A 12,706-nucleotide genomic window follows, 5' to 3' on the forward strand; every position below is an offset into this window, starting at 1 on the left:
TGAAGATTGCTCATGGGATAGAAACTCTAAATATGCATTTTATAATAGTCAATTTGCATTAAGTATTCCCTGTAAGGCAGTGAAGTTCTCATAGGAAGTTACCCTAAATGTATACAAAATAAATTTGTGAGGATGATTCCTCAAGTGGAAGATCTCAATTGCTGCCTTTTAAAGTGGACTTAGTGTCTGAAACATCTCCATAATTTCTGGGCACCTTTCCAACAGTATGTTTTAAACCTACGGTACCAACAGTCCAAAATGCCTATCAATCACTAACTATAGATAAAGAGTCTTCAGTCCCACCATAAAACAGGTGATCTAGATGTAGAAGACCTCATCCTCTAACATGTCAAGGGAGTAGCTATTTGAACATCAGTTATGTACAACCTTCCCCATGCACGAATACTTTTCTGATCAGAACAAGCTCTATGAAGCATTTGTTTCTGAAAAGCACAAATAAGACTTTACAAAGTGAAAATTATAGGTTACATCTTGGGCTTCCCAAATCTTGGCAAGTGCCCCATCAAGTTTGCTTATGTCTAAAGAAACTAACTGGAAAGTAAATTGAGATTTCAGAAAACACCAATATAAATATACCAGAAAGGAGGACCAGAAGAGCAAGGTGTAAGAAACAGATCTTTTATTTACTTCTCTTTCATTGTACTTGTATTGAAGTTAAGACCATTCAGTGGCAGTCCCAACCCACTCAGTGGCCTGTGCTGTGGGAGCTGCAGACCAGTCTTCAGTGGCAGGCTGGGCACTCCAATCTTCTGAAATAATAAAGTGACTATCAGGAACTTCTACAGCAATTGTACTCACGTCCTATGCACCTATTAACTAGTTTCACATGCATATCTAATCATGCATTTGAATAGGCAAGAACACTTATGGAAACAAAAGTGTGGTCGACTGTTCGTGTATCCCATTGGAAAACAATTTGTGACCATTAAGAAGCACCAATCTAAAGGTTAAGGGCTTGTCTACACCATGCAGCCTTTAGTGACAAGGCTGTGTCGACACAGCCTTGTCGCTAAGAGTCAGTATGCATGAATGCTCTTTTGCAGTATTTTGTCGGCACTTTTGCCGACAAAATACGTCCAGCCCCATGAGCAGCATAAGCTGTCGGCAGGAGAGCGCTCCTGCTGACAAAGTCGCGTTCACACTGCTGCTTGCATTGGCAAAACTTGTGTCTTTTGTGGGGGGCTTTAAGTACCCGCGAAAGACAAAAGTTTCGGCAACAACGGTGCAGTGTAGACATACCTTTAGGCTCTTAAGACAGGGAAATCTATACAAATTTCCTAGATGAATACAAAAAATACTTCCCCAATACTCAGCCATGCTAACCAGAGGACATCTGCAGGAAATGTTTGGCAAATACTATGGAACTGCACTCTAATGAAAATCTGAGGAAATTCACTCAATGCACATGAAAGCTAGTCACAGCTCTATGTGCATCTCCAAAGTTTCATACCGTTGACTATCACCAAGTCAGGTCTTTAAAAAAAATCCCCCCCATAAGAGCTTCTATATCTGCCATCAGTTTTTCCTTCCAACATTTCTGAAAAACTCACCAGTTGGGAATGGCTGGATTGGCACAGATGGTACCTGCACCCCCTCAGACCAATCTGCCACCTCAGGCTGAGGGGCAGGAGCAGCAGCAGCAGCAGTGAATTCAGGTGCTGGGGCTGTCCATTCTCCCTGGAACTCCTCCTTGGTAACTGCCTTCTCAGCTGCAGCCTGCTCCTCCTTTTCAATCTACCAGATACAAGATGGTGAGAATCTCGGAGGGAGTACATTCCTACATTAGCCAACTAGCACTGATTGAAGACAATTTAAAATTGAGGTTAAAGTGAGGTTCTAACTATTTTAGTGACTGTATTACAGATGAAACTGCCCTCAAGTGACCCGCAAGGTTGTTTCCATATCCTCCCCTACATGCACACTCCCAACCCAATCCAGAAGTTTTTACCTCCTCAGGATCTCTGTAGAAGTAGAGGTCAGGCATGACCTCCCATGGGTGTTCACGGGAGATGGTGCCACGCATACGCAGGACCTCACGGGCAAGCATCCACCACATCAGACCCACTGAATGGGCCCCCTGAAACACAAACTGGTGTCTAACCTTTGGTTCAAAACCAGTCCTTTAAAAAAGATATATACATAGCTGAAATCTATAAAAGAAGAGCACAAAATGTACACACCAAGTCCAAACCTCTTAAAAGCACAAGCTCTTGGAACGGACTAATGCTTGTTTTCCCCCTCAAACCCTTCCTGAGGGTCCTTCAAAGATAAAGGCAACTCTTTTGGGCACTGCTCACTTTTCAGATCAACAGTGAAAAGACCACATGAATGTAGAAACAAACAGTTGTACAATTTAAGGCAGACATTAGTATGGATCAATCACTAACACCTGGGTGTACTGTACATGGCTCAGTGAGTGTGTCATCCTTGTGTCAGACCCCACAGGCACCCCATAAGCATCAAGATTTTAAGAATACAGATATGAGTAGTATGTTTATGGGGTAACTGAACTGACATAGCTAGGAAAGTCTGACCAAATAGACAATTTACAGCATATTCTGAATATGTTCAAGTTTTGACTTGGGTATGAACAAATTTCAGAGGTAAGGGTCTAAGCAACATCCTAGACTCCTGCCCCCTTAAGCCTCACCAGTGGGGTAGCTCCAGAGAAGTGCAGATGTATTCCAGAGCAATTTCATCAGCTGGAAGACTCATCTTGGTGCTGCACTTTTCTCTCACATTTCAGAAATGTTGCAAGAATCACTATCAAACTCCACTCATTGGACCACAAAGGCCCTTGTGGCGTTAGCGAAAAATCCTGCCATGGTTACTGTAGCACACGTCCTACACTCGAGAGTTCATTGGCCAGAAACTGACCTCAGCTCCAAGCTCTAACAGTGTGCAGTTCAATCCCTCCTTCACACCATCTCTCCTCCCACACCATGCCAAAGGCTTTAACTGGTTGTTACCAAATTAGATATGCCAATACTTTCTAGCCCTTCTCTGCAGAAAGGGTTTTGAAAGAGTGCATACTAAGGTTTCCATACCATGGATCTAGAGTGAGTGCCAAAGGGAGAAGCACTGAATACTAGAGCAATTACCTTATTATTGCATGGAATAGCAATATCCACATAGCGCAGTGGGGAGTCTGTGTTGCACAGAGCAATGGTTGGGATGTTAACGTAAGATGCCTCAGTCAATGGCTGATGATCAGCCCGGGGATCTGTAACCACCAAAAGGCGCGGCTCACGGAAGGCAGCCTGGATCTGATTTGTGAAGGTACCAGGGGTGAAACGTCCAGCAATTGGTGTAGAGCCGGTGGCAGCAGCAAACTTCAGAACAGCACGCTATCAGGGGAGTACAAACAAAACCAGGGTTAGACAGCTGGATCAACAATCTCTCTATCATGGTACTGTGGCAATCAAAGGATATGTATTTTTGAATCATCCTCTATTTTAATTTCTATTATCGGACTGAACTCCTCTGGCAACTCAGCTCTGGCATGAAACAGAATGGAACTGTAGTCACATTCACAATTATTCCCAGCTCCGCAAGACTGAAATGGAGTAAAGCCCCATCTGTCAGCGAAATAAGCAGCCAGCCCAGGACTGTGGAAAACATGGGACTACTTCCTAATGCTAACCATATGCGACTCCTCAGAGGCCTTAACTCTACTTAAAAAAAATCTTCTCTTAAATGTCACTAATAATCTAGCTTTACCATTTACCTAGCCTCTGTATTTACACTGATCCTCTTGCAACAAATACAGGGTGAGGGTGGAAGGAAATGGAAGAAAGAGCAAAATATTTCTCCCCAAATTTCTACAGTATTTCAACTTCCCATATCTGGCTGCAGCAAAACTTTAATCACAGGTGAAAAAACAGTTAAATTTACCTGTGTCAATGTCTCAGGAATATACCACCAAATCGAATTTATTGAAACATTCTTTAAGCCCATCAGATCTCTCAGTTAGGCTGGCATGTGGCAGTGATTGCCATCAAACTCCAGTCATGGAGAGACCATCTTCTGGTCTTAGCAAACATCCTGCCATGCTGCTCCACTGTAGCACACTTTTGGCACTGGAGAGGTCATTGGCAAGAAACTAGAGTCAGCTCCAAGTTTTAACAGGTTGCAGGTGAAGTATACAACAAAATCCATTCATAACCTGAAGGCCTTCTGCTTACATCTTAGACCTATACAAGACCTACCTATCATGGCACTATGAATTTGAACCCACAACTTTGGCCCATCTCTACCAGTGCAGAGAGGCAAAAGCCAACAGTGGCTAGGCTGGCCTTAATTTGAAGGGTAAATTCCCTGCTGTATCATCACTGCTTTTATGGCAGCATCTCTAGATTTGGAGAATGAAAGTAGGTCCTATAAAGAGCTTATTATTAAAATAAAACGTGAAAGCATTGCAATGCAGGAAACCCAGACACCATCTCATTCAGCAACAACCCCTACCAAGGTGCAATGTTGACCGATTCCCAAGTGATTTGGGAAAAGTGACAGCTGCAATACCAGGCCTCCAAAAGGGATGTATAATGCAGGAGCAGGTTTTCCCCCAAGATTACAAGAAGTGAAGAAAGAAGAAATGTGCACAATTAGAATGCATGAGAACCCATCTAAAACAAGTGATTTAGTCACTAATCTGTAGTTACCATCACCTAGCCCCTCACATCCAAGACACTTGCTCTAAAGGAACAGAACAGCACACTATGAACTATTCAACTTGTATCTGCAGAACATACAGCTCTGAAGCTTCTGTCTGTGTGTGAAATTTGCTGAAAATGGACACTCACATACTTCCCAAGCCCCAAATGCAAAGAGTCTATGCCCAAAATAAGCATTAGATTTCGGGTCACCTGCTTCCATTTACCTAGTGTCACAGCCCTGCATGCAACATATGCTCAGTGAGCATGACCCTACAAAAGCAGGCTTTGCGCCCCAGGAATAAGGTCCATACCTGTCCAGTATTTCTGGAAGAGATGACGCTCACATCAGCTGGGTTTTCAATGGCAACGATGGCACGGGCTGCTAATAGGAGCTTCTCCCAAGTCCTCTTCAGATTGATTATGTAAATACCTAACGTTAACATCAGCATCCACAATCAATAACCAACAAGTATAAGCTCTCATTGGAGCTGCACTTTTGTGTAACTAGATTGTCATGTGGCAGCGATTACTATCAAACCCCAGTCACGGAGGGAACACCTCTCCTGGTGTTAGCGAATATCCTGCCATGCAATTCACTGTAGCACACTTCCGACACTCAAGAGGTCATTGGTCAGAAACTGGCCTAATCTCTGAGCTTTAACAGTGTGCAGTTCAGACTTATAACGAGGAAAATAAAACAATGAATCACCACATATGCACAAAGCAATTGTGTTATTCAAACCCAGAGCTGTAGAAATGTTCTGAATTTCAGTTCCGTCATTGATTTAACAATTTGACAAAGAAAGCATTTTTGGATCAACACTATAGCTGGGGCAAAGATTGACAAAAAACTCAGAAGTTTTGATTTTCAAAAACCAGTTCCAAATTTAAAAATCCTACACAACACCCCCCCCCCCCCCCCCCCATTTTTGACCAGCTCTATTCAAGCCATTCCTGCACATTTGGCACATCTTTGTGTTGAGAGATAATACAGTAAGGAAAAAAGATACTTGGTAAATTCTATTGGTTTGTGATTTGCAAAAGAAAAAACTACACTTGGGTCTTTATTTGCCCTTTTTTGAGGTATAGGTGGAGGCCTGGGATTTTGACATCATACCTACCTAAAATGATAAAGCTGAACAACTTAGAAGGGACAGGATATGGAGTCAGACTGTTTTTGTTAGCATCTATTTAACTGCTGCATTGATTAGTATTTTGGCTAAAGGATGCCTTTGTTAAACATCCCTAAGACCTTCCAGATATCGTCCAGCATAATCAGGTTACTAGACTATTTCTAAGGTAAAACCATAAGCAGCAAATAAAGGTTTGTGAAAGTTTATGTGCCCCATAAACCAGAAGAGGTACAAACCCAAGTTTTAAGATATGCAGGTTAACTTTCAGTCAAATATACATGTCAGGGGTAGGCAAACTTTTTGGCCTGAGGGCCACATTCAGGTATGGAAATTGTATGGCAGGCCATGAATGTTCACAAAATTGGGGGTCAGAGTGTGAGAGGGGGTCAGAGTTGGGGGTGCAAGCTCTGGGGTGGGGCCAGAAATGAGGAGTTCAGGGTGCAGGAGGGGGCTCTGGGTTGGGGTGCAGGCTCTGGGGTTGGGCTGAGGGGTTTGGGGTGCAAGAGAGGACTCCAGGCTGGGACCAATGGGTGCAGAGAGCAGGAGGGGGCTCAGGGATGGGGCAGGCTGCTGGGGCACAGAGGATGATTGCTTTGACTGGGGGCGCAGGCTCTGGGGTGTGGCTGAGGACCTTGGGGTACAAGAGGGGGCTCTCAGCTGGGATTGAGGGGTTTGGAGGATGGGAGGGGGATCGGGGCAGTGGCAGCGGATTGGGGTGCAGAGGGGGCTCAGAGATGCAGGCTCTGGACCACGCTCAACGCAAGCAGTTCCTGGAAGCATATCCACCCTCCGGCTCCGGGGCACAGCCAGGCGACGTTACCATGTCTGCAGGCACCACCCCTGTAGCTCCCATTGTCTGGGAACCGTGGCCAATGGGAGCTATGGGGGCAGCGCACAGAGCCGCCTGGCCGCGCCTCCACATACTACATAGAAGCCAGAAGGGGGTCATGCCAGCTGCTTCCTAGGAGCCGCACGGAGTGGGGCAAGCCTCTAACCCCACTCCACGGCTTGAGTGCTGGAGCAGGGCAAAACCCCCACCCTCTCCCGGTGGGAGCGGAGGACTGGATTAAATGGCCAGACAGGCCGGATGTGACCCGCAGGCCATAGTTTGCCCACCCCTGCTCTAGGTACTCAATGTTGCATAAGATGATACAGAGCCCAGCTCAGCTGAGGGTAACACTTAGCTATGAACGGGTGACAAGGGATGAATCACTTGGTTACCCATTCTGTTCATTCCCTCTGAAGCAGCTGGCATTGGCCACTGTCAGAACACAGGCTACTGGGCTAGATGGACCTTGTCTGACCCAGTACAGTCATTCTTATGTAACCCTGTTAAACACCATTGCCAGTTGCTGCTACTAAACATCCATTATAAGTCCTAAAGCACTGCCACGTACTTACCATCACTTTTCCTTTTGTAGATGTACTGTTCCATCTGAAAGTCTAGATTGGTGCCTCCCAAGTGGGTTCCTGCAGCGAGGAATTTGAGGACATCCTCCTCCTTCATCTGCAGGACATCGAGACCTCCGGACATTGTGAAAGTTCCCCTTTTAAAGTAACGGCAGGGAACCTGGAACAACAAATCAGTTCACTCTATCACAAACTTACTCAAGTAATTGTGTGAAGTAACAAAACATTGGGGAATCCTAGTCACTGGAGGTTTACAACAGTTTGTACAAACATGTTAGGGATGGTCTAGATCACATGCAGTCACCAGGGACTTTTCTTGCAACTGAAAAGTCTAAAGTAGGACTGTCGATTAATTGCACCCTTAACAACAGAATACCAATTTAAATGTATTAAATATTTCGGATGTTATTCTACATTTTCATATACTGTATTCTGTGTTGTAACTGCAATCAAAGTGTATAATGTTTACAAATATTTACACTGTAAAAATGATAATATAGTATTTTTCAATTCACCTCACATGAGTACTTTGTGCAATGTATCGTGAAAGTGCAACTTACAAATGTAGATGTTTTTTGTTACCTAACTGTGGTGCATGCTTTCAGAAGTCTTCAAAGAGCAACACTCCAACGTGAAAACATTGTGGGTAAAACTGAGCAGAGGACATACAATTCTCCCCCAAGGAGTTCAGTCACATTAACGCTTTTTTTTTTTTTTTTTTTTTTAAAGCATCATCAACATGGAAGCATGTCCTCTGGAATGGTAGTTTAAGCATGAAATGTTAAACATTCATATGCCCCATTTGGCAGGTAAATATCTTGCAATGCCAGCTACAAATGTGCCATGAGAATGCCTGTTCTCACTTTTGGGGTGACATTATAAATAAGAAGCAGGCAACATTATCTCCTCCAAATATAAACAAACTCGTTTGTCTTAGCAATTGGCTGAAGAAGTAGGACTGAGTGGACTCGCCGGCTCTCAACTTTCACATTGTTTTATTTTTGAATGTAGTTTTTTGTACATAATTTTACAGTTGTAAGTTCAATTTTCAGAATAAAAAGATTGCACTACAGTACTTGTATGAGCTGAACTGAAAAATACTCGTTTTTTGGAGTGCAAATTACATGTAATCAAAAATAAATAGAAAGTGAGCACTGTACACTTCGTATTCTGTGTTGTAACTGGAATCAACATATTTGAAAATGTAGACATCCAAAAATATTTAAATAAATGGTATTCGATTATTAACAGTACGATTAATTGCAATTAATTTTTTAATCGCTTGACAGCCCTACTAAAAACACACAATCATAAAAGCAAAAGAAACAAAAAAAGAGGAGAACATGCAAAGCACTTTTGTATTTCTATACTGTTTAGGCTCAGTAAAGAAATAGACAGTACATTATTTTTATTGTATTTGCAAAAAAACCCCAACATAAATAAATAACTATGAACCGCACAGGTCTATGGGCATAATTAACTTTAGGAAAAACAAATAATTATTTTAGGGAAAATTGTCAAGAGCAGCCACTAGCAGGAGTTGGTATCCACATACCGGGGCCACCAAAAATTTGCTGAGAGAGCCAGTGGTCTAGATTTATTTGGTCCTGCCACAGTACAGGGCTTGACTTCTTGAGGCCCCGTCCAACCCTACGTGACAACCCCTAGCGTGGGGGTGCGATGTAAGTAAGGTGGGAGTGAAAACCCGCAGCTAAAAGGAGACAGAAAAGGAACCTCCCCATTCTGCCATCAGTGACTCCTTTGGCTTTTGCTTAAATTACATACAGTGCAGCTGACCCGACCCTACACGAGCGCCCCCCCCCCCCATCCCACCCGCGCACAGCACGGGGCTCGCAGCGGCTGTGCTCAGCGCGCCGCCGCCGCCGCTTCCCGAAACAGCAGCAGCGACGCCCAACCTCCCCTCGCCAGCGTGTGCGGGGGGGACGGGAGGGGGGACGGGAGCGACGCAAGAGCAGCGCGGCCGGCGGGGTTCGCGGAAGGCCCCGATTGCCCGAAACCGGCCCAGAAGCTTCCCGATTCCCACCCCCCGCGCGGACGGTCCCCCCGGCCGGCTCCCGCCCCGCTGCGCCCCCGCAAGACCCACCCGGTGACAACGCCGTATGGAGACCACGTTAGGCTCAAAGAGAGAAAGAGGGAGGCCGCGGGAAGTGACGTTCTTTTATATAGTCCCCTCGGCCAATTAGCGGCAGCCACGTAGTCGGAAGTGAGGCAACGGGTTGAAGGTCATCTGGTTCCTAAGGGGCGGGAGGAAGGCCCGGGGACTTAGCAGCGGTCACGTGGGAATGGCCCTCAGCCGCGGCGTCTGTGCCGGGCAGCAGCCGGCAGGTGGCAGCAGAGCCGCGAGTGCTGAGGATCCCCGGCCTAATGCGGCTGGGCTGGGCGAGCCCGGAGCGGGCCGCGCTTTGGGCCTTGCTTAGGGAGGGCTGTGAGCCAGGCGTGCCCGGGGCGCTAAGCTGTAGGAGGGCTCTGGGGGCAGGGTGAGGCAGGGCCTGGGATGGGGCCTAGAGCAAACACGTGGCCATCTCTTCTCTAGTGTAAATCACCCCCCATCCCTCCTCCCACACTGCTGCGAGCTCCCACCATATTATCCCCAAGCCCCAGCTGCTGGAGTCCTTCGTTCTGCCCAGACCCTCAGCTTTCACACCCCATACCAGTAAGGGTCCCAGCCCTCCTGGTTGCGGAGAAGAGCTTGTAAACATGAAGCAACTGCACCCTAACAGCTCAGAAACCGCTACTAGGCAAATGAACCCGACCGATGATTTGTGAATTATTTGCGATTAGCAGTCCTGCTGTCTGCATTGATCGCTGCAGTGCTGAAGTGCTGCACATGGGTAATCATAGGGAGGGCCTACCAAATTCATGGTCCACCTTAGTCAATTTCATGGCCAGAGGGTTTTTTAATTGGTCAATTTCATGACTTCAGAGGTTTACATTTAAAATATCAAGGTTTGTAATGGGGTGGGGGAGGGGTCCCGACCTGAAAGGGTATCATGGGGCAGGGATGTCACAGGATTGCCACCCTCTTCTGTACTGCCTTCAGGGCTGGGCTCTGAAGGCAACAGCCATGGAACTTCCTGCAGCTGGAGGAGGTTCCCAGAGGTGGAGGGGGGCCCGATCTGCCCTGCTGCGGGGAGTGCCCCAGGCGGGGGCTCCTAGCTGCTAGTCCCAGTGAGTGGCAGATTAACGTATGGGCCCACAGGGCTTGTGCCCAGGGGCCTGGCCAATTTGGGGGGCCCCCAGAAAAATGGGCACCCAGATCCCGGGCAGAAGCCCAGAGCCCACCCACCCTAATCCCCGGCTCCAGCCACAGGGGGCAGAAGCCCCAAACCCAGGCTGGACCATGGGGCTGAAGCCCCAAGACCCAGTTGGAGCCACGGTGTGGAAGCCCCGAGCCCAACTCCAGGGCTGCTGCACTGGAAGTGGGTCTGATCTCCCCACTGAGAGCAGCCATGCAGGGGAAGGATAAGTTTTGTCCCTCCACAGCCCAGCTCAGACTAGTTGCTAGGAGCTCCTGGTTGGGGTGCTCCCAGCAGCATGGGGATATGGATTTCATGAGGAAGGGCTTATTTCATCGTCTGTGAAATTGATAGGGCCCGATATAGAAGTGAAGGGCTGGAAGGGACTGAGGCAGGACTGAGTACACCTAGACCATCCCTAACAGGTGTTTGTCCAACCGGGCCCCCTCAGTTGGCCAGGGCCCCGGGGCACGGCCCCCATAGCTAAAGGATTGGCTAGGGAAATGAGACTCTGGAGTTCAAATAGCCCCACAGCTCTGTGCAATACCTACTACCTGTGATGTGTATGCAGGTAGAGATGTATAATTTTGTGTAACCAGAGGTTATTCCATAGTAATTTACAAATCCTTTCATAATCTTCACAGCAGTATTAAGTATAATGTTCTGATATTAAGGAGTTTATAAAAGTAGATATAGGCATTGTACAATACACAAAAGGAAAGGCCCTGATTTGAAGCACTTAAGACCTAACCCCCTCCCCATATATATAGAAATGAGGACACAATGAGACAATGGGTGAAAATATATTACAGCAATTGGGGAAGAGTTTAAGATGTTACTGCCTTTTTCCCTGCTCCTAGTCTGTGTTTTCTGTTTTTGATTGTAAACTCTTCAAGGCTGGGATCTGTCTTACAATGCTTGTACTGACAAGCAGCCTTTAGGGCGGTATAAAAATAATGGTTTTATAATTCACACAGCGAGCATAGAGTAGTTGAATCCTGCAACAGCCTTGCTTTTACTGTGCCAGTTAGATGTTGTCCTTCTCCTTAGCCCTTCTATCACAGGTGTTGGTTTTAGATGCACACAGCCCGAGGCCAGGGACATTAGAATGATCTTTCCATAGCCTGAAGGTGACTTTGTGCTTCGGAATTACCTTGACCTGCCACTTTTTCCTCTGGTCTATTTCTATATTAGGCAAGGGTTTTGAACCTCAAAAAGCAGCAACTGTGTGTAGCAGATAAGAGTCCAGCTGTTGACTCCACCCCATGATCCTTCTGATCCACGGCTGATGCTGAGCCCTACAAAAATCTCTTTCTTTTGTGACAGCACTAGCAGAGCTAGGTTAGTAGAGCACATTGTGTGGAGATGGGGAGGTAGGCCTAGGGTAACCAGACAGCAAATGTGAAAAATCAGGATGGGGTGGGGGGGGTAATAGGAGCCTATATAAGAAAAAGACCCAAAAATCAGTACTGTCCCTATAAAATCAGGACATCTGGTCACCCTAGGTAGGGCTGGAACCACTTTCAAGGGCCTAACGTAGGCAGAATCTAGAATCAATGGGGCTCTCTTGTAGATCAATCTCTGATAATTTTCATATGACTTTACATTGTGCCTCTTCATATAAACTTGTGGTGGGTCTACCCACTTGTGACCTCTGTTTTCATGGAACTTTGTATCAAAGCCTCATTTAGAAACTTTGCATTGCCCTTGGTATAATATTATAGCCCCTCAGGATAGAATAAGATAGAAGAAAATTTTCTTTTTGCTAGCAGTAGAACAAGAGCTCTCCCCCACCCACTCTTAATCAATTGCCCTGTTGAATGAATGAGGTGTGGATGAGCAAGGCATGGAAGGCAGCACCTCCAGACAGCCTCAACCCTTGGAGAGGGGCTGGGAGCCAGACCCAAGGACAATAAAACGTGTCAAGTGGGCTCATTAAAGACAAGCAGACATACTGACGGCCTCGGGGGTTAGAAGCAAGCACCTTCTTTTGGAAACACCCTCTTTGCAGCATTGGGACAACACTCAAAAGAAAGCAGCACAAAGGACCAATGGACACAGACACAGAGTTTGAATCTGGTATAGATTTGCATAAGAGGAAAGCTGCTATAAAAGTGAGGTGTCTTGCAGAGGACCCCGGGTCTCGTCTTGTCAACATGGGAGCATCGATCCGGATTGGCAGAAGCCCGGCTCCACTCCCTCCCCCATCTAACTCACCTGGCCAGTGAAG

At 46.4% G+C, this 12,706-nt stretch overlaps 1 protein-coding gene and 3 non-coding genes across 5 annotated transcripts; all 4 read right to left on the minus strand.

Annotated features, from left to right (window-relative positions):
• Positions 1–625: 625 nt before the first annotated feature.
• Positions 626–9,478, minus strand: LOC101950039 (small ribosomal subunit protein uS2). Of its 2 annotated transcripts, none has more exons than XM_005278575.4 (7): positions 9,324–9,478; positions 7,211–7,379; positions 4,988–5,106; positions 3,123–3,368; positions 1,970–2,098; positions 1,572–1,755; positions 626–767 (listed from the first exon to the last, which is right to left on the minus strand). In XM_005278575.4, the coding sequence occupies exons 2-7, from the start codon at positions 7,341–7,343 to the stop codon at positions 676–678; spliced, it is 903 nt and encodes a 300-aa protein (XP_005278632.3). In that variant the 5' UTR covers positions 7,344–7,379; positions 9,324–9,478; the 3' UTR covers positions 626–675. The 2 variants fall into 2 exon arrangements, with proteins under 2 accessions (XP_005278632.3, XP_005278631.3); XM_005278574.4 differs by having other exon boundaries at positions 626–770.
• LOC112060325 (small nucleolar RNA SNORA62/SNORA6 family) lies at positions 2,768–2,927 on the minus strand. Its single transcript, XR_002889645.1, has one exon. It is a non-coding gene; the product is annotated as a small nucleolar RNA SNORA62/SNORA6 family (small nucleolar RNA).
• On the minus strand, positions 3,999–4,157 carry LOC112060331 (small nucleolar RNA SNORA62/SNORA6 family). Its single transcript, XR_002889652.1, has one exon. It is a non-coding gene; the product is annotated as a small nucleolar RNA SNORA62/SNORA6 family (small nucleolar RNA).
• Positions 5,189–5,348, minus strand: LOC112060327 (small nucleolar RNA SNORA62/SNORA6 family). Its single transcript, XR_002889650.1, has one exon. It is a non-coding gene; the product is annotated as a small nucleolar RNA SNORA62/SNORA6 family (small nucleolar RNA).
• Positions 9,479–12,706: the final 3,228 nt, after the last annotated feature.

This window comes from Chrysemys picta, chromosome 2 (genome assembly GCF_011386835.1).
Source record: "Chrysemys picta bellii isolate R12L10 chromosome 2, ASM1138683v2, whole genome shotgun sequence".
Classification (NCBI taxonomy): domain Eukaryota; kingdom Metazoa; phylum Chordata; order Testudines; family Emydidae; genus Chrysemys; species Chrysemys picta.

Coding starts and splice junctions, on each gene's coding strand:
- LOC101950039 (XM_005278574.4), bottom strand. CDS start 7,343: ATGTCCGGAGGTCTCGATGTCCTGCAGATGAAGGAGGAGGATGTCCTC. Junction 5,107..7,210: donor CTACAAAAGGAAAAGTGATG/GTAAGTACGTGG, acceptor TGTTAACGTTAG/GTATTTACATAATCAATCTG. Junction 3,369..4,987: donor CTTCCAGAAATACTGGACAG/GTATGGACCTTA, acceptor CTCCCCTGATAG/CGTGCTGTTCTGAAGTTTGC.